This window comes from Cydia strobilella, chromosome Z, assembly GCF_947568885.1.
Source record: "Cydia strobilella chromosome Z, ilCydStro3.1, whole genome shotgun sequence".
Taxonomy (NCBI): domain Eukaryota; kingdom Metazoa; phylum Arthropoda; class Insecta; order Lepidoptera; family Tortricidae; genus Cydia; species Cydia strobilella.
The window spans coordinates 25,537,029-25,564,232 of NC_086068.1; the positions used below are offsets into that span (position 1 = coordinate 25,537,029).

Sequence of the window (27,204 nt, forward strand, 5' to 3'; positions counted from 1 at the left end):
TTTATAACCAAAATCATCTTTTAAGGGTGTGCAAAGTGGGGTGGAAATTTGTATGGGGAATCAATAACCGCTGAACCTATTTAAATAATATTTGGGATGGTCTACATGTTTGATTTAGTTGATAATGATACCAAACATGACTTCAAACCTAAATTTAAACAGTATTAACCTCAGGAATTCAACTTCGGCGAAGCAGCTGAATTCCCCTCACACCAAATTTCACACCTTCAAAGTATGTATGTATGTATGATTTTTGAGATAAAAACTATATTATATCCTGTCTCGGGGACTTAAAACATTTATTTACCAAATTTCAACTAAATCGGTTCAGCGGTTTAAGCGTGAAGAGGAGTTAAAAAAAAGTTATTTGTTTAAAGCTTATATGTTTTTACTTTGGAAAGGTGTCAATGTTGATACCATAAATGAATTCAGCACCCCCGATTTACACGAAAACGTTACCAAACCCGACCTAGCAGCTTTACTGATGTAGATAATCAAGATAAAAATGAGAGCCCTAAATAAACCTTCAAGAGCGGAAAGATTCCAAAAATTAAAATTAAAAAGTAATCAAATCCAAATTAGAGTTATAGGTATATATTTATCATTCAAAATCATAACTTAAACGGTCTAATTCTACCAGCCAACATGAGGTTTCTTCATAATTTGCATGCAACTGTTTTGCCACTCTTGTGGATAAAATTCAACTTTCTCATCAGTTTTGAAGAATAAAGAGCCTTTACGAGCTGGTGTGGGGAAAAGTAATTATGTTTCCGTAGCCAAATGGCAAAAAACGGAACCCTTATGGATTCGTCATGTCTGTCTGTCTGTCTGAAACTCATTTTTTTTATCAAACCCATATGTGTGGGGTGTGTCTATGGAATCGCTCTTCAAAAATGATATTGAGGTCCTTTAGACGCATAATGCCAAAAACGCAAAACGCCATTCATACGCGAAACGCCAAAGACGTATATTGCCAAATTCTGTTAATGCCAAACACGTGGAATGCCAAAGCTGTATAAAAACCAAATATCTACGCATAATGCCAAACATTCAAAAAAATCAAATACGCATAATGCCAAAAGCTAATGACACCCAGCAAATTATTTGATATCATCCAAACCTTGTTTCCGTTTTTGTACGAAACCCCTCGACCCGTTCTAGACGGAGCACCGCTTCGCGGGCTCCTATTTCTGGGCGGTTTGCCCTTCGGGCATCTGAAGCTACCTAACGAACCTAACCTACCTACCTACCTACGCTTTTTTCCACAAAGTGTAATGTTTTCACGGATGTCACACTAAATCAATAGGTCGGTAGGTTAGGTTCGTTAGGTAGCTTCAGATGCCCGAAGGGCAAACCGCCCAGAAATAGGAGCCCCGCGAAGCGGAGCTCCGTCTAGTTAGGTTGCCGAGGATATGTACTCATAAAAAATTGAAAAATCTTGGAAACAGATTGATCTGAACTCTGACAGTGATCTGGCGTTATGCGTTTTTGGCATTATGCGTTTTTTGGCATTCTGCGTTTATGGCATAAAGCATATTTGGCGTTATGCGTATTTTTTTTAAATTACGCGAAACGACAAAATGCCGTTTTGCGTTTTTGGCATTATGCGTCTAAAGGATTGAGGTTTCTAATAAAAAAAAAAATCTAAACTGAATAGTTTGCGCGAGAGTAGGGATGAAAATTCCGGAAAAAAACAATTTTTTTTCGGGAATTTTATAAAATTTCGTTTTTTTCGGTTTTTTTCCAGTTCTATTCAGAAAAATTAAATACGTCACACACAATGTCACTAATGAGTGATGACAGTGTCAATGCCATAAACAAACACATTAGACATGCAACCTTAACCTACCTGTTTAATTTCCTAATTAAGTATATTGAATATGGATGGTATAGAAAGGATGCATATCTCTTATGGCAGAATTGTTGCAAAAGTGACCGCTTTCAGCTTTAAATAATAGTTCCTAATCTCTCCGGTGGCTCTAGGACATAAGCCATATAAGGCAACAAATAACCCGACCAAATTACGTAGGTTGTTTTTGGTAGTATTTCGGTGTATGGTGGCGCCGCCTAATTACTGTTTTATGATGGACACTTTTCATACATAGAGATTTGGCTCCTTTATATAGTCTCCATGATATTGAAAAATACATTGTTTTTTTCGAAAGAAACTTGAAAAAAACGAGCCGTTTTGAAATTTTCCCGCAACTTTCCCGGTTTTTTCAACGCTACGCGAGAGACACTTCAAAAGTGGTAAAATGTGTGCCCCCCCTGTAACTTCTAAAATAAGAGAATGATAAAACAAAAAAAATATGATGTACATTACCATGCAAACTTCATCATAAAACGTCATAAAACGGTTACCGCAATTTACCTTTCACTCACGTTTCACATAAAAAATACATTGTTTAAATTGTGTAATGTACGGAACCCTCAGTGCGCGAGTCCGACTCGCACTTGGCCGTTTTTTTTTTTTTAACGGTAAATGTACTGTATGTTACAGTTGGACCATTGTCATCACGTTAGGATCTGATGATGGAATTCTGGAGAAATCAAAGGAACTCCTCAAATATTATAAGCAAATCTATCGTGATTTGAGTATTATTTTTTAGTACCTACCTAAATAGGGGAAATTACTGCAATGTTCTGCCACCAGAGTGCAGGACTAGCCTTTTTAGTAAACCATAGAGTAACTTATACATACTGTACCTTTAACAGGTTTTTGACAAGTTTTCAGAGATAATAAAATATGACATTGATGCATCAAGGCGGTTTGCTTACAGAGGATCTACCGGGAAACGCGAATCCGAAAATTCGCTATCTGCCTCTTTATCGCTCGAATATGCAAGAGTGACAGAGATGTTAGATAAATAAATTTTCTTGTTTCACGATAGACCCTGAGATTGTAGTAGTGGCACCCTGGCGCCCCCTACGCAAAGTTTCGCGTAATATTCCCTATTAGCGTTCGCTTTCGGAAATCACCACTTGGTAAATTGAGACTGGTGATGAAGACTATAAATTGAAATTAACGGAACTACATACTTAGACTCTGGAACATTTGGGGCTCTGAGTTTAGGGAAGATGTGTGTAAAACATTGATTTTGTATTACCAATTTGAAGTCCACCTGTATAGGTACCTACGTATCTATATTCAAATGTTGGTTGACTGGAGAAATACCTAAAGTGACTCACCTTTACTTAATTAATAGCTCCATCCTTGGCACTAGGTGAAGGCTTAGCACTGCACACGGTCCATCCCGCGGCGTCGCGGCCGGCGGCCGCGCGAGCGTCCGATTGTACCGTCACGGGAGGCCACTCAGAAGGGCTACGTCCGTCTTATTTGTCGTTGTTTGCGCGGGAAAAAAATAAACAAATCAATATATCGGAGGTGCAGGCGAGCGTTCGCGGACAGGAAACCGGGATAATAGCGAGGCGCCTCGTCCGGTCGTCGGAGACGGAGGGCGGGGGATGTGCGGGGGAGTGCTGCGGAAGTCCTCGGCCACGCCCCCGGGCGGAGCTTGCGTCGCGTGTGCGGATTATCACCCCGAGGGAGATGCGACCGGGGAAATTCGGGGTATAAGTATAGTAAGGCCTCAGATGCGTCGCACCGACCCACTGATTGTGCTCTGAGCAACACACAAAACACTTGTCTTATTGGCTACAGGTACAGTCACTATTATCAAGTAAACATTTTCGAAAACCCGGTGAAAAAAAATTGCTGGAATAAACGTTAGTGATAAGTATTTATATTGTTCTTATCAACACACATATGCTAACTCAGGGCATAGGTACTAAAGTGATGTAGCATGTGTAGCGGGATATCGCACCTCTTTAGAGTAATAGAGTATTTTCAATGAGCGCAAATATAGTCTGTCAAGCCATTTCCGTCAGTAGAAAAAAGCGGCAAATTTAAATATTGTAGGCGCAAAGGGTAATCGCCCCATATAAAATTTTAATTTCGCACCTTTTGCTAGTGACAAACTTGTTTGGCCGGCTATATGTCAACATTTATTTATTTTTTATAGACGCATTATCCTTAAAATAATAAAAGAATATTGGAAGATTAACTAACTAAGAACAGCTGTAAATAGTAATGAAATAAATTCATTTGTATTGTATTGTATTGTAAGATTTTTATAGTTTTTGTCGGAACTGTCGGACTAAGCTAATAGTTGGCTGTTATTCAACTTGATGTATTTTTCTTATTTTTTAGTATATTTGCGATCTGGTCACAAGACCCTTTCATGTGGTATGTTTGAAAGAAAAAAAAACTTTGTACTACCGACTTTATGACGTCACAGTAACTACCCCCAGCATTTTCGCCCTTGTCATCTTATATATTTGTGTTCAGGGCATCATACTGAATGCACTGATACCAAATATACCCATATCTGAGATAACATGAGCCAAAATCGATTTCTAGAAGACAAAGTACCGACTGACTATAAGTAAAAAACCTTTATTTTCATATTAAGCCTTTATTTACCTACGCTCTAAAGCAGTGAACAAAAGACACACAGAGCGCAAGTGCTTTTAAAACCTAACATTTTTATATATCAGAAAGATAATGACCATGGAGGGTTAAAAGAGCCCGGGTATGTCCTTAAACTACGTCCAAAAGAGAGGTATGGGCACTGTGAATGACATCTCGCTTTGTGTGGTAGGGCACAGGACAGCGGATGTCATTCCAGATCTAGAGCAGCTAACTGGGGAGGTACCTCCACCTTACAGAAAACCGCAGCCAAATAACACTAGACCCTACTAATAGTGTTGTGTTCCTGCCGGTGAGTAAGGTTGCCAAAGCTCGAGAGAGAGGAGTTTTAGGGTCGGCAACGCGCATGTAACTCCTCTGGAGTTGCAGGCGTACATAGGCTATGGAGACTGCTTAACATCAAGCGGGCCGTATGCTTGTTTGCCACCGACGCAGTATAAAAATATATATATATATATATCCTAGTAATAGATAAGCCAAAAGAAGCGACATTACGCATACATTAGCAGTGGTAGGTAATTAGCGATGCTCAATGAAAGCGTGGCGAGGGCGGGGCTCCCTCTCGCCGCCTCTCGCGCTGTTGATGTAGGTTTAAGCGCTCTCGGCTTCGTGATTTTTACAAATCCATTTAATGGCGTTGGAATGACACGACCTTTTGCATTCAGATGGTATAATTCTGTTAAGGGGCTACCCGAGGTTTTCATCGATTTTTGACAAGTTTTGAATCGTACCTATCTCCTACTTTTGCACTACATACTAGACAAACGGCTATTGGTTCTTCAACCTTTTATCTCCATTTTTTGTCTACCCGATTTTGTAAGAAATGAATACTTATTTATTTATGATTTTTTTAAACATTGTCTAAAAAACACTTTTTTCGTATCTCGATTGCTGTGAAAGAACTTACATATACGGAATCTACATATTTTGGGTTCGTCTTTGACGTCTCTAAAAATTTGTTTAAGGTTTTAATAATAAACTAATTAACACAAAAGTTATGGCTAGAAAACCAGTTTTTGGCCTAAAATTGGTCAACTTTGATGCCAAATATCGCGAAAACAATGAACTTTGAAGTAAATATGGGATACTATATTGCTTAAAGCCGCTGCTGTTAATATTCAGATTCAGATCGAAGGTCATTGGGGTATGGGATCCCCTTAAGGGTTATTAAGAGCTATAAATTATTCTAAAAGCGTTATTTTGAATAACTAAAAAAGCAATTAAGTACCTATTCAAAATGTAAAAATTCTAGCATGCTGCCGAAGGTGTGTGTCTGTAGGTGTGATGGTGTGTATTTGTACTTATTATACACCTATGCTAGAAAATAATATAATCGCAAGCGCCCATAGGCTGCGGTGGCCGCTTAACATCAGGCGGGCCACACGCTTGTTTGCCACTATCGTGGTGTAAAACTCGCATCGAATTCCATAAGGCCGGATGTGAAATAAGTTTTTGGCAATTATTTCATTTTTGGTACAAACTTTTATCGCTTACTTAACTTTTCTTTCCACAGCTTTACACGCCCCATCCGGCATAACTTCACAATTTTCACGACACACAAACTCATATCATACAAAGTCTTATCCTTGCGATCCCGAAGACCTGATTTCGCAGAGCAGCATTGCCAAACTGCACTGTAAGCCCTTTCTTACAGCCCCACCAGATCTCTCGGCTATCATCACGGAGGTCGGAGACCTCTAGGTTACTGGGTATGATATATATTTATGCAGGTGAGATAAAATAGTTAGCCTTTTGATCCTACGATGGGAAGTGATCTCTGGCACGATCTTCAGGAAGGATGGAGAAAGGACCCTGATGATATTGAGATGTTCGGTTTTATAAGTATTAAAAATGTGAGTCCATAGAGTCATTAAATATTAAAAAAAATACAGCGCCTTTACCGCTACCTGTCACCTCGGGCCACTATGTCGGACTACCGTGCGGTCCGTGCGTGTCTAACGCTAAACGTTGTACCTACTATACTTTACCGCTACCTGTCACCTCGGGCCACTATGTCGGACTACCGTGCGGTCCGTGCGTGTCTAACGCTAAACGTTGTACCTACTATACTTGACCGCTACCTGTCACCTCGGGCCACTATGTCGGACTACCGTGCGGTCCGTGCGTGTCTAACGCTAAACGTTGTACCTACTATACTTAACGTTGTACTATAGTTAAAGTGGCGTAATCCTCATAATATCTAGGTATATTATTCATCAATTACACAACTTTGGGAAGAAATCAAATTCTTTTATTATTCTTTTGATCTATTTCAGTTTATAATTCATGAACTATTTAACTTCACTTTCCATGCGCTCGTGTACAATATTACCTTCCACAAGGAGCTCTAATTTGAACAAATTGCTTTGTCGAACACCCGTCTAGAACAAAGCATCAATTTGATTAATTGACAGGCGCCTCGGCAGATTGATTTGATGCAACACCTGGCCGGGCAGGGCGCGGCCGCCGCCGCGCACGCACCAACCCCTCGGGACGCATACTCTCTGTTACCTACTCACAACCCTTACGAGACACCTCGCCACACGTGTAGTGACCCGTTATGACTCTCACCCACAACTACGCCACTTAGTATAAATCGCTGGGGCAAGTTACACTACAGTGAGCTACAGTCGAGTACGGAATGTTTTGCGAATGAGTAGAAAAAAAATTTTCTAACGAGACGCTTTATATTTTGAGAAAAATACACCGCAAACTATTGTGAGTAGACATTAAATATTCAAGTGATTCAACAATCAAATCAAATATTTAGCTTACCAGATGGAGTTATGGACAGCCCACCTAAGTCCAAGTAAATACCTATTCTTTGTCTTTTGAGCACTAAGTTTATATTTGACAGATACCAGATAATCATCAGTCGCCAAATTAAGTATGAATTACTGCTCTAAATGGCATTTGAAGCCAGTACAAAAACAACAAGTTTTAGTTTTGAGCTAGTTTAATTAAAAATTTGAAGTAAAATTAATGCTTCACTTTTATACTCGAATTGAAAGTGTCTCGGCAAACGTACTTATGTAATTCGTGGAAAACTTGCAATCTTAATCAGTTGTACATAACGACTGTAAAATAGTCATGTATAAGAAACATTCACATTTCAGATCTCTTTTGTCGGGGACTACGGAACGACGACTATTTGTCAATTATTAGGTACCTACGACGAAGTGTCCCGCGCGGTCCTATGGCCAGCGTTCAATAGACGCGCGGCACCGGCGGCACCCACTCCACCTCGTTGTCCAGCGTTGTATCGACGACAGGCCGGTAGGAGATGTTCACGTCACCCGAACACAGGTCCATAGTGGTGAACGTGTGTTTCCGCCAATGCTCTTCTAGAGGCTTCTTTGTCTGGAACAATTACAGTTGAAAATAATAGAAAACGTTTAAAAATCAAAACAATATAAACATTTAGAGAGCGCTCTATCTCTTTACGAACCCTCTTAACACTTCGCTTGTTGTACTTACCTCTCAAGATTTGCAAGCATTCGCAAATTACAGCCATCTATTTTGATAGATTAGATTAGATATTTATTCTCATGATATGAAATTACATTATAAATTATGCTAGACTAATCTACATGATATGATGATAGTCCCTTAAAATTAAAATGAGCTAACTGTATGTCTATATTTAGATCGGTTGTTTTGTTGGCGAAAGAGTCTCGAGCCTCGTTTCATCCTCCTTCAAGTATGGATAGTGCCAAATGGTGCCTACCTGGCCACTAGTGTCCGTGCTGTAATCGAGCTCGTCCAGCCTCTTGGGGAAATCGTCTCGGAAGTGCGCCCCGCGGCTCTCAACACGGTTCCGGGCCGCTGCCACCACCTGCACGGTCAACAGGTATAATTCAATTACTTATAATTACTTATACAAAAAGCATTTCCGCATAAACAAGTACGTAATGTAGCGACACAGAATAATATTAGTATTCGCGAGGCGCGCGGATCCGAATACTCGCACACTACTACCTGTTGCGCTCAGCGGACCGACCGACCCGAGCCCGCGCGAAGATCGCCGAGCGGCGCACGGCACTGAATAAAAGGCGCTGCGCGGCCGCCGATAATCAGTTGTTAGCTAGCGGTCCAGCTTGGGAGACGGCCTCTGCTATCCTCAAGGTAAACCAACAAATGAGCACGGGTGAGAACGTCGCTACGTACCGCCCTAAGCTTCATCCTCGGTTAACCTTTAGTCTAGCGTTGGACATCCCCTGAGGGATCGAGCAAGGAGTGAGAACGCCCCAGCGTACCGCTCTCCGCTCACATGTTATATATTTTGTAGCTAGGTACTTGTATGACTTGATTTTGTTCTGATATAAGTTGCAACCAATAAAATACTGGTTTCCACTTGGCGTCTCATTCCATCCCTATACGACGCCAGTAACTACGCAATTGGTGCAGCTCCGGTGCAGGGGGAGGGTGAGAAAGAACACCCCATCGAATATGCTAGTAAGCTGCTTACATCGGCTGAACGCAAATACACAGTCACAGAGGAAAAGCCCCTACAATTGTGTGGGCAGTGACCAAATTTAGAAGGCACCAAGTTCCTGGCTATCACAGATCATCAACCTTTAAAGTGGCTAATGAATCTAAAGTCACCCACAGGTCGTCTGGCACGATAGACCTTACAACTACAGCCTTATGATTTTAAAACTAAGTACGCCCCAGGAAGGACACATGTTGTGGCCGACAGCCTCTTAAGACCACCTTGTGAAGTGTACATCTAGCCATGTGAAATTTGTCGTGTTGAATTTGACTTGCCAAAGAGGGAGGAACATAACATCCGGGACGCCCAAAGAAACGATAAAACGTTACTACTCCAGTTCCAGTTTTGTTCCTGGTACTCTAACGTGGACGTCAAAGAGTACCAGAGGGGGAGAATGTAGCGAGGCAGAATAATATTAGTATTCGCGAGGCGCGCGGATCCGAATACTTTCTCGCTCGCACACTACTACCTGTTGCGCTCAGCGGACCGACCGACCCGAGCGCGCGCGAAGATCGCCGAGCGGCGCACGGCACTGAATAAAAGGCGCTGCGCGGCCGCCGATAATCAGTTGTTAGCTAGCAGTCCAGCTTGGGAGATGGCCTCTGCTATCCTCAAGGTAAACCAACAAATGAGCACGGGTGAGAACGTCGCTACGTACCGCCCTAAGCTTCATCCTCGGTTAACCTTTAGTCTAGCGTTGGACATCCCCTGAGGGATCGAGCAAGGAGTGAGAACGCCCCAGCGTACCGCTTTCCGCTCACATGTTATATATTTTGTAGCTAGGTACTTAACTTGTATTTTTGTTCTGATATAAGTTGCAACCAATAAAATACTGGTTTCCACTTGGCGTCTCATTCCATCCCTACAGTATGTAATATAAAATAATCGGCCAAGTGCGTGTCGGACCATGTATTAATAGAGAGGTTGGTACTTTTAAACGATACAAAAGCGTAAATATCATCGAAACAGCGTATCTTTACGGCAAGTTATGTTCGGCGATAACCCAAATAGTTGGTGTTTGTCGTTTCTTTAGTCTCCGTCACACATTTGGATGTTGTAATTGGGGAAAACTGACACATGTAGTACATTAATCCTTTACCATCGGTTCGTATTAAATTTGTCATGCTACTTCAGTCAACGTACCTCAGTACTTTGTGTACTGAGACTGACTGAAATAGAATAACACGTCCGTGCGTTTTTTGGTAAAAGATTATTAAATTAAATTAAATAATCATTTATTTCGGAATACAAATTTCCATATTGTATTAGTAGCTTATTACTAAAATGTTTAACCTATGTTAGTGATACTGTTACTTATGTAATATCATTATATGTAACTTATTCTATCACAAGCATGTAGGCTATTCCAATTTTGCCAGAAAGCGCCATCTACCCTGTCCGCGACTGTGGCAAGGAGACTGTTGGCGCTGCCGAGCACGCGTCGCACCAGCGACGCCACCCGCTTGCGCATAATGGCGTGGAAGCCGTCGGTGCGCTCTTCCGCGAACATACCGCTAGCGCTGCAATAAATAGCGCGGCAGCCCCAACAGCATCCTAAAAGCGTTATTAATTTTGCACAACATCTGTATGTACGGACGAGTCGCACTTAACACAATGATTTTGTTTGTTACAATTTTATTAATACGGTATGGCCTCTTAGTCAGTCAGTCTCAGCTGCAGACCATCATAGACAAATTTTCAAGAGCTTGTTACCTCTGTTCCATGTCCATTAATGCCAAGAAAACCATCATAGGTACTAGCGCAAGGATGTTCAGAAGAGCCGGCGATCATGCTTAACGGCGCACCTCTCGAGGTGGACAGTAAGTTTTGCTACCTTGGTTCGCTTGTGTCGAGCAATCTCTCGCTTGACGCAGAGATCGACTCCCGCATCGGCAGAGCAGCCGCTACGTTCGGGAGGCTCCGTGCAAGGGCTTGGGATAACAAACATCTCACGGTAAAAACGAAAATGCTTATTTACCAAGCATGTGTCCTAAGCACACTTCTGTACGGAGCCGAATCCTGGACGACTTACGCAAAACAAGAACTCCGGCCCAACACTCCGGCTGAACACCTTTCATATGCGCTGTCTGCGGAGCATACTTGTCGTCACGTGGAGGGACCGCGTGACAAATGAGTCTGTTCTAGGCGAGGCACAGCTCCCTAGTATCACGGCCACACTAAAGAAAAGACGACTGAGGTGGCTTGGGCATGTGTATGGAACGGAACGGACTGGTTTGCCACGTCAAATCTTGCTAGGAGAGGTTGCAGACGCAAAAAGACCAGTCGGGCGGCCAATGCTGCGCTTTAAGGATTGTGCGAAACGTGACATGATTGCCTTCAATATCTCATGCAACCAATGGCAGAAACTGGCTGAAGACCGACCCATGTGGCGTCGTGTTATTCATGATGGTCAATCCAAGCACGACGATGCCTGGTTCTCTTTACTAAAAGAGAAACGCACGAGGCGCCACGAGCAGGCCTCCAACCCCCGCCCACCTGGGGGAGCATTACATACACCTGCTGCGTGTGTGGCCGAGGGATCCTCTCTCGTATAGGGCTTTACAGCCACGAACACAAGTGTCGTAACACTCATAACCGCGATGCTGCTTGAAACATCTGACACAGATGATAAAGGCCTATTTATTATAGCCTCCTTAGTCCCCATGTCCTTTTAAAAGGACAAAATCAAATCGAATTTTGAACTGTAGGTAAATACTGTAACGGAATAAAAGAAGGTCAAATTCAAAACTGCAAAAATACTCTGGGACTTGGGAGGATAGTACACCATGTAAGAACTTAATCTCTGAAGGCCGGTCCGACCTGAACCGCTTGTTGCAACATGTTCTGTAGTTCCAAGGTTTCGATCACGTCGCTATTCCAGTTGCATCCTTTATCCCTCACGTATATATTTCCAAATGCGCCGTACCATTCTAGGATCTCTTTTTGAGCTGCAATTCATTAAATAGTGTTTATACAGGATATTACATGGAAATAGGCCAGTGTGGGAAAGCAAAAACTACAAGAGATAGGTATATAGGTACAAGTACCTACCCGGTGATACTAATATTTCACATCGATCTTTGAAGACACAATTGACTGTGTATGACGATTTCTGAACACTGATATAGAGAAATAAGTACCTAAGCTTATGCTGTAACTATTGTAGCAGCTGTAGGCTACTTTGATGGCTCGTCTACACGATGGCCCAGCGCTGGACCAGCGAGATGGCCATGCGATGGTTGAGAGCACGCACTATGAAACGGGCCACGTGTAGATGCGTACGTGCCATCGCTGGCCCACTACCTTTAATGTGCAGACGAAAACACCGACCTCGCGGCCATCCCAATGCCATCCGGCCGCACCATAAGCCATCCGACACCATTACCCTCTCTACACGCTGGCCGTAGGCCAATCTAAGGGACGCAGCTATGCGGTGGAATGAGAAATCAATATCACTTGCTCCCTCTAACGCATAAATGCGTCCCTACGTTAGCCCAATATGTGGACTCGGCATTATTAGGTCAGTATGATGGCCCATCGTGTAGCGGAGCCATAAAGCGCGCGGTTGTTTTATGTGATAAACACAGCGTTGAACGCCTGCGTCAACGGAATGTAGGAATTAAATGACAATGCGCTTACCGCGTAAAACAATGTAGTGTCATTAGATTATATGATGAAATGGGTGTGCGGTAAACGCATTGCGTTTAACGCTTCGTCTATAGCATAGCATCGAACAACCGCTCGCTTAAGCCTCATTTATACGGATGAAGAGCTTGCATGCGATATTACTATATTACATTGCGGCATTTGATCGATCTAGTGAATTCATTGTGCTCTGTAGTTAGCAATGTATGGAATGTTGCATGCAAGTTCTTGATCCCTCTAAATCTTTAGGTACATATTAGTTCAAAAGAACTGGCGCCGAATGGCCGTGATAATACAGGGATAAGTTCGCCTTTGGTGTATTTAATTTACTTTGTAACTGTGTTTCTCGTGTTTTTATTTCTATGTACAATAAAGCATATACTACATACACATATTCATACTAATATCCCATATACTAATTACTAATATTACTAATTAGTAATCCATATTAATATTATAAATGCGAGTGTGTCTGCCTGTCTGTTACCTCTTCACGCTTAAACCGCTGAACCGATTTGGTTGAAATTTGGTATCTTAGAGATAGTTTGAGTCCCGGGGAAGGACAAAGGGTAGTTTTCATCCCAGAAGTCATCCTTTAAGGGGGTGAAAAGGGCGGGTGGAAGTTTGTAAGGGAAATCGATAAAAAGCAGATTGGATAAAAATAAGCTACCCAAATTACTAACTCTACGCAGACGAAGTCGAGGGCAAAAGCTAGTACATAATATAGACAGATTAACTGACAGTTTAAAGTCTCTAAGTATCTAAAGTTAGCCCCTAATACAGGAATTTATTGATAAAATTGTCAAATACCTTCGTCCAATAAACTTTGGGTGCGAAATACACCACATTTATGCTGCATAGTTACTCTCATTTTCGCTCTCAGTTCATGCGGTCCCAAAGTGCCGGATGCCGATTTGATTTTATCATAGTTGTCTAATGTTGCATCACACAAGTCCTGAAAGGATTGATTGTTAATATAATTATTTATATTACAATTTAATAGAAACTATAGCGACCCGCCCCGGATTGGCACGGGTTACACATAACCTTAACGAATGATATACCTAAATTTTCCTCAATAATCACTCTATTGATAGGTGAAAACCGCATTAAAATTCGTTCAGCAATTTTTGAGTTTATCGCGAACATACATACATACAAAAGACAGACACGGCGGGGAACTTTGTTTTATAAGGTGTACTGTTTTTTTTTTGTTGTGTTTTATTTAAAATGATTACCTTGATGTCCTGGAAGTCCTGATAAATAATTCACTAGTCTACGTGAAGACTAACTAATATTAACGTCGCATAAAAACAATATAAATTTACGATTATTAGGGACATCACGAATAGGTGATGATGACTGATGTGCCATCGGAAAATTTCCAAAATTGCAAAATCCCCACTTGGAAGATTTTTTGGAAACTTCTCGTATAAAAATATGCAAGTGTAGGAATAGTAACTTAAAATTTCCAATATTAAAATTTTATTTCTTGTTAAATTTTCGGAGAAATTTTCCAACTTTATGGAAACTTTCCACAACTTGCACTTCTGCAATCACGAATCACGAAGTTAGAAAACAGATATGATCAATTGATGAAGTTGTAACATGGAATAATTAGATACATTGTTGAAACTTGAATTATTGGGTATGTGCGAAGTTGGTGGTGGGGGAAATCTTCAAAGTGAACACACGAAAAAATCCGGTCATGCATGATATGGTTAATTTTCGAGCAGCATTTTTTATTATTACTTATGGATATCAAACTGCATTATTAGTACAATCGTAACATAAAGTTGGGTTGTCTGTGACTTTTGGCATTATATGTTCCACCGTGCCTATATTCTTTTGAACAGCGTTTTTTGATAATCTTCACTGGCTTCCTGCTACAATGCCACAATTGTATTTACATTTTTACACTCTGTCATACACACATTAGAATATCGTCTAACCAAAAAACAGGTAAACTTGGTAAAGACTGCCAGAAGACGCCGCTGTTCAAACGAATATACTCACGGTGGAGTAGGTAACGTATATGATGCAAAGCCACAGACAACCTCACGTTATATTATGATTGTATTTTTATAGTGTGGATTGATAACCACCAATTATTAAAGCCTGACCAGGAATATATGATCACGCGCCATGTTGCGGAATTTCACTGGAACTATTTTTCTCATATCATCATACTGAACTGTCACCCTATACATGAGAATGAACAGTGCCCTCTTGACAATGATCATATATCACTGGTCAGACTTTTAAAAGTGGGGTTCTGTTTGAAAATCCACATTTATTTAAAATATTTACCATGTCACGCATGACCGGATTTTTTCGTGTCGACACTTTATTTGGTAGCGGCCAATTGTCAAATAAGCAATATGGCCAACACCCACTAGGCCGGCGCCATAGCCATGCACAGAGTGAATAATCTCGAAAACAAATCGAAAACACCCACAGAATTATAAGTACCTACGAAACATTTAGACAGGTAAGCATGGGTACCTACTTCGTAGTATCTAAAAATTAGAATTACTAGTTAAAAGATAAACTCACGTCCTTTAAGTCAGGCTGCTTGTCTCCGGGCACGGCTATTTTCGCAATGTTGTTTCCTATAGCCCTGCCAAACACCACGATGTCAAGGATGGAGTTCGCCCCGAGCCGGTTGGCCCCATGGCAGTTGCTGACCGCCTCGCCAGCCCCGTGTAAGCCCGGCACTACGACGTCGCAGCCGTTCTTATGGTCGATCACCTGATCGTATACAAAATCGATTTAATGTTTACTACCACCAACGAGCTAACCATGCACGTTTTGTGAACTATACATTGATATTACGTAGGCGATCTCGTTGCGAACGCGAACGCCTTGGGCCGGCCGCGCTGCGCCGCGTCGCTTCGCTTCGCGTTCGCGAGTGTTCGCCTATGTAAGACGCAGCGTTACACGACGACAATAAACGAACTTTCTGTAGGTATTTAAGAACACACTTCAGAACAGAACACACGATTGAACCTTCTTGGCGCAGTTCGTACCATGCTTGTCGGCACATAAGTGTAAATCTAATGCGTTATTATTTGTCGCCGTATTTTTAAAGAGCATTTCTAACTAATTCTTGAACAGTCCATAGCACGCAAGTGTGGGATTGGGACTAAGTTATTTTCTGTCGCTTATCCAGAGGACTACATTTCAAAATATAAAACAATTCAAGGAACCTTCATGCCAAATTTCAGCTAAAGCGGTTCAGTTGTTTAGGCATGAAAAGGTAACAAAGAGGCAGATAAAATTACTTTCACGTTTATAATATTTGTACAGTTGTAATGGGATTTATAGACGTAAAGCTGATTAGTTTTGACTGATATTTTTACTACTTGGCTTGGCACCGACTTCAAACATATCAGATGGTAACGCATATACTTAAACACGGAACCCTAAAAAGGATAATATTTTATTTCATCCTTTTTGAAGTCAGTTTATCTTTTTTTATAAGTTTTTATTTGTCCATTTTTAGTTTTAAGACGTTATTAAGAGCGTGACGCATGAATGAAAAACATTATCATGTATAACTCTAAATTCGTAAACTTTATTAAATAATCTGAATTTTCCTCGAGTCCGTCTGGGAAACCATTCCTGTCACTAAATCCATTCTCAGCCTCGCCACTGACCCAATCCCTCAAACCCCCCGATCACTCAACCTCACAGCACATCGACCCCTGATAATAAATAACCACGAACCCTTCAACCGCCATTCCCCGACCCCTAACCCCAGACCCCTTAACTCCTAACCCTAACCCCTCAGTCCCCAACCCATCAACTCATCTCCCCTCAACCCCCAACCTCAAACCCCCCAAACACTAATACCCTCTACCTTCACCTCTCACACCTACCCCTCACCTCTCAGTCTCTTTGGTTGTTTCCAACACTACCTACATCAAAAATCATAACATACATACGAGGGAAGTTCCACATTTCGTCCGTGGTCTTCATCATCAGTAGCCTTACCACGAGTTTGATATTGATATACATATTCGCTATCGTGTGCGTAATTTACTGTTTACGCATCTCGCTCGTACTGGCATATTAGTGTACAAAGTAAGTTACGAAGACGCTAGGGAATATTTAGTGTCAAACTCGTGGTTAGGCTACAGTTGCACTACATCAAATTGGTGGTTTTCGAGAGAAAATGCTCGAGTTGCTTAAGAAAACACCCAAATCACCATACATGTTCCTTTAAAAATTGAGGAGTTCCCTCAATTCCTCATGGATCCCATCATCAGAACAGCACCAGGTTAATGTGGGACTACCTTGGACGTAGTTCCTTTCAAACAAAAAAGAATTGTTCAATTCGGACCACGGGTCTCGGAGTAATCTCTGAACATCCTACATAAAAAAATCATCATCACTATCATCAAAACAATCATCATCATCAGGTCCACTTCATCAAATTGGTCGTTTTCGAGAGAAAATGCTCAAGTTGCTTATGAAAACCATACATGTGCCTTTAAAAATTGAGGATTTCCCTCAATTCCTCAGGGATCTCATCATCAGATCAGAACCAAATTAATATGGGACCAACTTCGAAGTAGCTCCTTTCGAACAAAAAAGAATTAGTCATATCGGGAATCGGGAATTAGACCACGGGTCTCGGAGTAATCGGTGAACAAACATAAAAAAAAATAGCCACAACCGAATACAGAACCTCCTTCTATGAAATTGAATTCGGTTAATTAATTATTTGAGTGGCAGTAAGCTATCCACCATTAATCAAATTTTGTTAAGCAATCAGTGGGTAAGCGAATTATTTCAGTTTGGATTTCAATTTAACTGTCCGCAAAAATTGATTAGCTGAAAAATCAGTTGATCATCAAAATGTCTAACCAACCTTACCCTTTCCTAATCCACTTATTTTCTAACAAAAAAAATATAATGGGTATCATTTGATTACTTCAATTTCATTTTGTCCCTCACTAAATGTACTGCCCATTAACTTTGTTTTCTAGTAACAGTTGATTTCTGTGAAGGTCGCAGTCCTATCCTAACCTAATCCACTTTTCGAGTATTAGTTGGTTTCTGTGAAGGTCGTAGTTCTAACGTAACCCAGCCCATTTTTCTAGCAGAAGTTGGTTTCTGTAAAGGTCACAGTTCTAATCTAACCTAACCCACTTTTCTAGTAGCAGTTGGTGTCAAACAAGTAATCATTGAATGAAATGCACGCACACGATTGTCTGCTCGTGTCACGTGGACTGATTTCGCTCCGCATGTAACTGCCGAGTTTTCATATCAAACGTAACCATACGTAACTCACCTTATAATATCAGATTACCATTCCACTAAGTAATTATTTTGCAGCTCGACTACTTATTGAGCTGATAAATTATAACAGAAGCAGATCGATATTGGTTATAATGTTGACCGTTTGTGAATTGTTTGCTGAACAAGAGTTGTAGCTTGATTTTTATATATTACCAGCAAAATTTTTGTATTCTGTCGCTAATAAATAAATTGCGTGTAATAAATTTCTTTTTAGTGAACAATATTGATATTTGAATTGAACAGTCACCTCTCCTTTGTAATTAATAGGTATTCCTCCCATGGTGTAGTGTACAGTAGGCAGCACGGGTACCGGTTCCGTGTACACGTCGGTCCCGGTGAAGGTCTTGGCCGTCTCCGCGATGCCTGGCAGCCGCTTCTTGATGGTCTCCGCCCCGAGATGGTGGAGCTGGAGGTAGATATGATCTTTCTTGGGTCCTACTCCGCGACCTACATTACAAAATCGTGCGTAAGAGTCACAAAGTTGCTTCTGCTAGCCAAAAGGTTGTTTTTTATAACAAATAATTTATGAGCATCAGCGCCGTAATTCATAACCTGCTACAACTCGGTATTCTGATACACATTTTTCTTTGAAAATTCTCTAACAATTAAGTGCTTGTATATATTTTTCTTTAATTACCTACCTTCACGCAATTCCGTAGCCATCGACCTGGATACAACATCTCTACTGGCTAGATCTCTGGCATTTGGTGCATATTTTTCCATAAAACGAGTGCCCTCGCTGTTCACGAGGTAACCACCTTCGCCACGACAACCTTCGGTCATGAGACAACCCGATCCGTACATACCTGAACATACAAACATGCTGTTACGGTATTATTTTGGTATCTTGACCTGGAGCAAGGCAAAGCCCGGGTAGGTGGTATCATTAATATACATATGTATAAACGCTGTAAACACAAGTCATAATACTGCCACAGTGTAAAAAGTAACAGTGGACCGACGCCTTTGATGTTTGCGTAAATGCCGACACCGCACAAGAACACAGTAGGGTTGTCACAGACTTTTATACACCAACACAAACACACCTAACATTTCAAATAAGACACGCTAGCCCTGTAAGTAGTACCGAGCTTCTAACAATGGCGATGTATGCTGCTCGGGTGCGCGTACCCACCCCTCGCCACACGCACCCCGCACGATTGCCCTGTCTAGACGGCTTCGTCGAATCACTGTATTGATTTACTGTGATACTGCGATTTGTACAGGATGAGCGAATAATAATTCCGCATGTGCATCGCGATGCCAGGGGAAAATTTTCGCTACACACTATGGTTGTCTATTGAACACGAACCAGTGAAGCACTGGAAAGCAAACACAAAATTCACCTTTGGTGCAATCAATATTGGCACCTAGTACACCTTCTACGATTATTACGCGACGGACAAAAATGCTTGCCAAGAAAAATGCCTCTGTACCTAAAAATCCTGTCACACCAAGATCCCACAAAAAGAAGGTTACAGCAGATGATATTTCAATTCAAACGACAAAAATTCAACGCGCGCGTAGAAATAGAAAACAACAATAACCAGTCTCACAAACATACGAAACCAGCTTTCGTGAGTGAGAAAAGCCCAGGACACAATTATTTTAAACATTTCTTTCGAGATTCCATATTAGATCATACTGCCGAAATGACAAATTTATCCTCAGTTCAACAAAGGGAAGCCCACCAATTGCTGATGTAATGCCCTTAAAGAAATACGAACAGATAAAGTCAAACATTCATTTTGCAGATAACACACAAATAGATGACGACAGATACTTTAAAATCCGTCCGGTAATGGAACATCTACGTAAAAAATTGCATTGACATAGAAGAGGAAAGAACTTATTCTGTTGATGAGATGATGGTTCCCTACAAAGGCAAAAAGGCAGGCTCGAGACGTCACTACATGCCTAAGAAACCAACCAAGTGGGGGTTCAAATTTTATGTGAGAGCAGGCAACTCGGGTATTGTTTATGACTTTATTGCATATGGCGGTGCCAATACTTTTGATGGACATGAGTTTACCGAATGGGAAAATGATTTCCTAGGAATAGGAGCTAAGACTGTAATAAAATTGTGCAGTAAAATACACAACAAACCCATGTCCACAGTGTATATCGATAACTGGTTCACATCGTTTCCTCTAGTGTACCACCTGCGAAATGAATATGGCATCTTATCTTTGGGCACTCTGAGAAAGGACCATATGAAGGGGTGTGCTATCACCGATGACAAAACTTTGAAGAAGAAGGGACGTGGAAGCTACCAAATGGTGTGTGATAATGTACAAAAATTGGCAGTTGTAAAATGGGTCGATAACCAATGTGTCAATTTGGTCAGCTCTTACTGCGCAGATGAACCTGTCGACAAGCAAACTCGCCAAAAGCAACCGGTGCCTTGCCCTCACATAACTAAACAGTATAATAAAAAACCGGCCAAGTGCGAGTCGGACTGGCGCACGAAGGGTTCCGTATCATTACGGAAGAAAAACAGCAAAAATCACGTTTGTTGTATGGGAGCCCCATTTAAATATTTATATTATTCTGTTTTTAGTATTTGTTGTTATAGCGGAAACAGAAATGCATCATCTGTGAAAATTTCAACTGTCTAGCTATCACGGTTCATGAGATACAGCCTGGTGACAGACAGACAGACGGACAGACAGACAGCGGAGTCTTAGTAATAGGGTCCCGTTTTTACCCTTTGTACAGTGTTTTTTTGTTCCTCATATGATTTTTTTAACGACATTACCTATATAATTAAACGTTATTTCCAATTATTTACTAGTGTATTATTTAAATAATTTGAACTTTTCTTACACTTTAATAATTTATTCATCCTTATTACTATGACTGCGTTGTCCGTTTTTTAGGACAACCTTGGGAGCGATCAATCTAAAAGGTTCGTGGCAATGGCCGTTTTAAAAGACGTCCTAAAAACCCTACTTTGAAAATGCAATTTTTATTTTTTCTTAATTTTTGTTAGTTTTAACTAATAACTATGCCTAAAATCATTCAAAGTAATAGATAGGCACATTATTTCATGTCTTGCCATGTTAAGGGTTAAAAATGGGTTGTTTCCACGCAAACTATTTATTGCAAAGATACAATTCGATGTCGATCACCTATAACGTAGGTTCGAATTGAGGTTATTATTACCTAATTAGGTACGAGTATTATTAACAGATCAGGTGGACCTTTAATGTATACTTGCAACTGCTAAAGAATTTCAGCGTAATCTAGAATCATTCACACAACAGTGCAACACACCAATTCTAACCGAATCCACATACTGCAAAAAACCGGATGTACTGATGACATTAGGAAAAATAACAAATGACATGACAAATAAAATTATAAAGAAACTTAACAAAAAAAAAGCGCAGGCTACGATGGAGTACGCGCAGTAGATCTTAAATACATTTGTGACGAAATAAACGGGCACTTGGACAAACAAAGACATGTAAAAGCTTTCGAAACTTTGTTGTACAAGTTTTTTTTATATATTGGTATTAAGGATAACAACAGCCATAAATATAACTAAGACATAATTATGCTTACATAAAACAAGGCCAATAACAGTCATCCATTGAGTTACATTATGTAACGATTAAAAATAACAAAACACGAGAATGTACAATACATACACACAAATGCTCGCTGCGCTAGAAGTAGGTACTTACTACACATTGGTTGTGAGATATAGTTTAATTTACTTCTACAATACCTTATCTAAAAAACTTGAACAGAATGGAATTCAGGGTCCCCTTTTGAAGTGGTTTACAAGCTACCACAGCAACAGATTTACCGCGGTTAGGCTAGAAAACTGTTATAGTGACATGGTAAACATCAAAAGGAACGGCACAGGGATCAATAATTGGCCCGTCCATATATTTCTATGGGCCCGACCGAATATATTTTATATGTCAACGACATATGTAATACGATCGGAGAACAGTATGTGTACGAGTTTGCCGATGACACTTGCAGTGGTTGCGGATAGGGATCTTAAGACAGCCTCACAAAAAATTCAAGATATATTCGACACCACCTGTAAATGGTCAGACGACGTTGGCCTACTCCTCAATGCGGATAAAACGCAAGCAATGCACATACGTTCTTCACATAACAAACTTTCCTACGTTCCAGTAATTAAGGCACACGCACACAGTTGCCTACACATACAACACATAAACCGCGACTGCCCTAATATAGATTTTGTGGGAAAACATATGTACATTGATTTATTAATTGACTCTCGGTTCAAATGGAAACCACATACTGAATACGTATGCAATAAACTTAGATGTCTCCTAGGAAGGGTAACAATTTTAAGACATAAGATACCTTACAACACCTTACGAATGTTATACCTCGCTCTCGCTGAATCTGTAATACGATATGGGCTGAACAGCTACGGAAGATTATATAAAACCAATCTTGATAAAATATATAACCTACAGAAAACACTATTGAAAACCATTGTGCCCAACAATATGAAAATAAAAACCGGCCAAGTGCGAGTCGGACTCGCACACGGAGGGTTCCGTACCATTACGCAAAAACGGCAAAAAAATGACGTTTGTTTTATGGGAGCCCCACTTAAATATTTATTTTATTCTGTTTTTAGTATTTGTTGTTATAGCGGCAACAGAAATACATCATCTGTGAAAATTTCAACTGTCTAGCTATCACGGTTCATGCGATACAGCCTGGTGACAGACGGACAGACAGACAGACAGCGGAGTCTTAGTAATAGGGTCCCGTTTTTAACCTTTGGGTACGGAACCCTAAAAAATAGTGATGGCTATTCCCACCTTTTCCAATTTTGTAATGTGCTTCCCGTACAAAACTTACAGTTAGCAATGCTTAAAGAAGATTACAAGGATATATCCGATTTAAAACCTTTCGTAGCATAGTACTAAATTCGCAAAGTGCCAACGCCCGCATATATCCCTATACACATAACTCCAATTTAGCAAACTACCAAGTTCGTAAAGTAATAAACTCGCAAAACACCAACTACGATACTTACCAACTTGTAACTTCTCTATTTTTACATTTCTCTTTCGCAACCAGTACTGTTTCTTACAAAAACACGTAGCATAAGTAGTACCAAATTCACAAAGTGCCATTTGGCGTTTCGCGAAATGTTATTTTTTTCTCGCAAAATACCAGTTTCTCAGAATACCAAAAACACATAGTACCAAATAAGCATAATGCCAAATTCGCGAAGTGCCATTTGGCGTTGGCCGGTACTATCGGTTCACTTTCTTCATTGGTCTACTTGACATCGCCCCGCAACATTTCCTTCGCAACTTAACTAGACGGAACCCCGCTACGCGGGGCTCCTATTTCTGGGCGGTTTGCCCTTCGGGCATCTGAAGCAACCTAACGAACCTAACCTACCTATCTATTGACAGTGTGAAGTCTGAGAAAACATGACACTTTGGGGAAAAAAGCGTAGGTAGGTATTAGGTTAGGTTCGTTAGGTAGCTTCAGATGCCCGAAAGGCGAACCTCCCAGAAATAGGAGCCCCGCGAAGCGGAGCTCCGTCTAGTTAAGTTACGAAGGAAATGTTTTTTTTAAGAAACAGTACTGGTTGCGAAAGTGGGAAGTGAAAATAGAGAAGTTGGTACTATGCGTATTACAAGTTGGTAAGTATCGTAATTGGTGTTTTGCGAGCACAGACCACCCTGCGAGTTTGGCACTTTACGAACTTGGTAGTTTGCCAAATTGGAGTTATGTGTATTGGCATAGAGTAACTTATACTAGAGCGGTACTGTCATAGTAAATTTTGTAACCCCAGTAAATTCACTGCCATCTGTCGACACACTTTAAAACTAAAAATGAAGATTTATAAAAATACGATAAAATGTATTTAAATATGGATAAATGATTTTTTTATTTGCATTAATTATTTTTATGATTTTGACCCATGTTCTTTCACTGATATGCGTTAAAATTGTTAAATAACAAACAAAACCGTCAACGCCATCTATACGACAGTAGGCCAAAGCTAGTAGCGCCCTCTGAACGAGAATCAAATTTTCTTGATTTTCGAGGCACGTTTTTTCCTTAGACTGCATCCATCTACTACGGAGTTATATCTATCTTTGGTATTGGCTTTGGCACTTTGCGAATGTGCTACTATGCTACGAAAGGCTAACCAATCCAGAATCAACTAAAGATATAAAGTACTCGAACGGGTGACACCCGTTGACCACGAACGCTGTAAAGAGTTCGAAACGTCGGGATGAATTATAAATTCAATATACGCGATATAATCCGTTTTCATAGTTTTATTTCATGAGTAACTATCGCGGTAACCGAAGACAATATTATGTTTAAACCTTTAATTAAAAAAAAAACTAAAATTTTGCGGAGCAATTCAAAGTTTTTATTTATTTATTTATTTTCGGAGAACCAACAGCTATCAATTATACAATAGTTATATAAGTAAATAACAAAAAGCCAATTATAGGTTCCCACCAATAGCAACAAGTTAACACATAATTGGTGGTTAGCACTAAACTTTTATATGAACTGTCTTCATAGCCTTTCAATAAAGTACCTATCGAAAGATGAATTGTAACGATACCAGTGGGATGAAACTGTATAAACTCCATGTCCTGCAGCGGGAGGCCGAGGCGGGTGACCATGGCGCAGCCGTCGCCCGTGCAAGTGTGCGCGGCCGTGCACGAGAAGAACATGCGCGGGTACCCGCCTGTTGCTATCACTGTGTTCTTTGCCTGAAACCTGCACAAAAAATACAGTAGAAATACTAGCATGTATACCACGGTTACCCTGCATATGCTAGGCTTCACGACTAACAGTTATCGGAGACAGCAAAATACCTGTGTATACTGGAATCGTCCATGTCTATGGCAATGGCGCCAACGACAGCGCCGTCCTGGTACAGCAAGTCCAATACGAAAAACTCCGAGAACAGGTTGATATTACTGAACTGAGTGCTGTAGCCGTACAGCGTGTGAAGAAGCGCGTGGCCCGTGCTGTGGCACAATAGATACAAGTACAGGCTAGTGTGCGTAGTTTCTTATAAAAGTTATAAATTAACACTAAAGTAGCCCCGCGAGTTCTAGAATTGTACAGTGCTGCCACAATGCTATTTGCGCTCAAGGGAGGAACTTGCACGGAAAAATACAATAGTTAAGTTACCCCATACCACCCCACAGATGGCGCTAAAGTGCAGGAATAGCGTGTCGTGCACTATCTAGTTTTGTCAAGTGTTTCATAGATGGCGGTGATTTATAAAATGAAGTGAAATTGTATCTTTATATATATATATACTAGCTTTTGCCCGCGACTTCGTCTGCGTGGACTAAAGTATAGCGCCTTGAAAAATTCTCATAGCAATCATAGGCCAGGAAATGAATGCCCAAAAAAAGTTATAGACGGAAATGCTTGGAACACAATTTTTGACTTCGTAGCTTTGTTTGGACTAGTTAGGAGGTGAACATATCAAGAGTAACCCTGGTGCTGGAGGGAGAGGGGGGTTTGAAGGTTCCATTTTTCGGTTTTTCGATTATATCTCGGAAACTATGCATCTGAACGATTCGGCCACGTTTATAAAATGAAAAAAGATTTAATTTGTTACAAGTTTTATTAAGTCATGTTTTTCGATATCTTGTATAGTTTTTGAGATATCCGCTCTTGAAGGTTTATTTAGGGCTCTCATTTTTATCTTGATTATCTACATCAGTGAAGCTGCTAGGCCGGGTTTGGTAAAGTTCTCGTATAAATCGGGGGTGCTGAATTCATTTATTGTTTTTACTTAGGAATGGTGTCAATGCTGATACCATAAATTTTATGGTATCAACATTGACACCATTCCTAAGTAAAAACAAAATAAAAAAAAGTGATTTTTTTTAAACTCCTCATTACGCTTAAACCGCTGAACCGATTTCGTTGAAATTTGGTATAGAGATGGTTTGAGTCCCGGGACAGTACATAGGATAGTTTTTATAACCAAAATCATCTTTTAAGCATGTAAAAAGTGGGGTGAAAATTTGTATGGGGAATCAATAACCGCTGAACCTATTTAAATAATATTTGGGATGGTCTACATATTTGATTTAGTTGAAAATTATACCAAACATGACTTCAAACCTAAATTTAAACAGTATGGAATTTAACTTCGGCGAAGAAGCTGAATTCCCCTCACACCAAATTTCACACCTTCAAAGTATGATTTTTGAGATAAAAATTATATTATATCCTGCCTCGGGACTTAAAACATCTATTTAACAAATTTCAACTAAATCGGTTCAGCGGTTTAAGCGTGAAGAGGAGTTAAAGAAAAAAGATATTTGTTTAAAGCATTCCCGATTTATACGAAAACGATACCAAACCCGGCCTAGCAGCTTTACTGATGTAGATAATCAAGATAAAAATGAGAGCCCTAAATAATCCTTCAAGAGCGGATATCTTAAAAACTATACAAGATATCAAAAACTTGTAACAAATTAAATCACTTTTCATTTTGTATAAGTGGCCATGTCGCTCAGACGCATAGTTTCAGAGATAAAATCGAAAAACCGAAAAATTTAACCTTCAAACCCCCCTCTCCCCCCCAGCACCAGGGTTACGGTCGGGGACTTTTGATATGTTCATCTCCTAACTAATCCAAACAAAGCTACGAAGTCAAAAATTTTGTTCAAACTCAAACTCAAATGATTTATTTGTAAACATATAGGTAACAGTGTTGGTCAGTACAAAAAGTATTGTAGAACGCTATGCTTCGCCGACAGGCATACAAATTTGAAATTAGGTATACACATACCAATTAAAATAAATTGTTGCATGCAAATACTTAACTAAAGAATGAAAATATTATATTAATAAATTATACAATAAATTTAATTGGCGAATGTAGTTAAAATCATGTCAAGTTCATAATTGCGCGTATTACAAATTTACAATTATTTATTCAAATCTATTCATATTTTTATGTCAATAAGTCATGCATATATACAATACAATTACTTACAAGCTATTTTAAAGTGTCACCAAGAAATTCTGACAACGAATAATAGCACTTAGAAACTAATAATTTATTCAATTCATTTTTAAACTAGTGCAATGGTTTCATTCTTAGAGCTATAGGAATTTTGTTATAAATCTTGCTCGCCAGACAAAACACACTTTTCCGCATTAGTGCAGTGCGAGAAAATACCGTGCAAAGGTTGTCAGCGCGGTAGGTATCTCTGTATAATATTTGTGACACTTGTTTAAATAAATTCAG

The 27,204-nt window shown here is 40.2% G+C and overlaps 1 protein-coding gene across 1 annotated transcript in view; it reads right to left on the minus strand.

Moving 5' to 3' along the window:
* Window positions 1–7,553: 7,553 nt before the first annotated feature.
* Window positions 7,554–27,204, minus strand: part of LOC134754346 (succinate dehydrogenase [ubiquinone] flavoprotein subunit, mitochondrial-like) — a 38,208-nt gene continuing 18,557 nt past the window's right edge. The window contains exons 5-13 of the mRNA XM_063690627.1: window positions 24,797–24,952; window positions 24,541–24,698; window positions 18,575–18,739; window positions 18,181–18,380; window positions 15,183–15,377; window positions 13,437–13,581; window positions 11,802–11,929; window positions 8,217–8,324; window positions 7,554–7,849 (exon numbers count right to left, since the gene is read on the minus strand). Coding sequence (XP_063546697.1) covers window positions 7,697–7,849; window positions 8,217–8,324; window positions 11,802–11,929; window positions 13,437–13,581; window positions 15,183–15,377; window positions 18,181–18,380; window positions 18,575–18,739; window positions 24,541–24,698; window positions 24,797–24,952 — 1,408 coding nt within the window. The 3' untranslated portion in view covers window positions 7,554–7,696. The remainder of the gene's footprint in view (window positions 7,850–8,216; window positions 8,325–11,801; window positions 11,930–13,436; window positions 13,582–15,182; window positions 15,378–18,180; window positions 18,381–18,574; window positions 18,740–24,540; window positions 24,699–24,796; window positions 24,953–27,204) is intronic.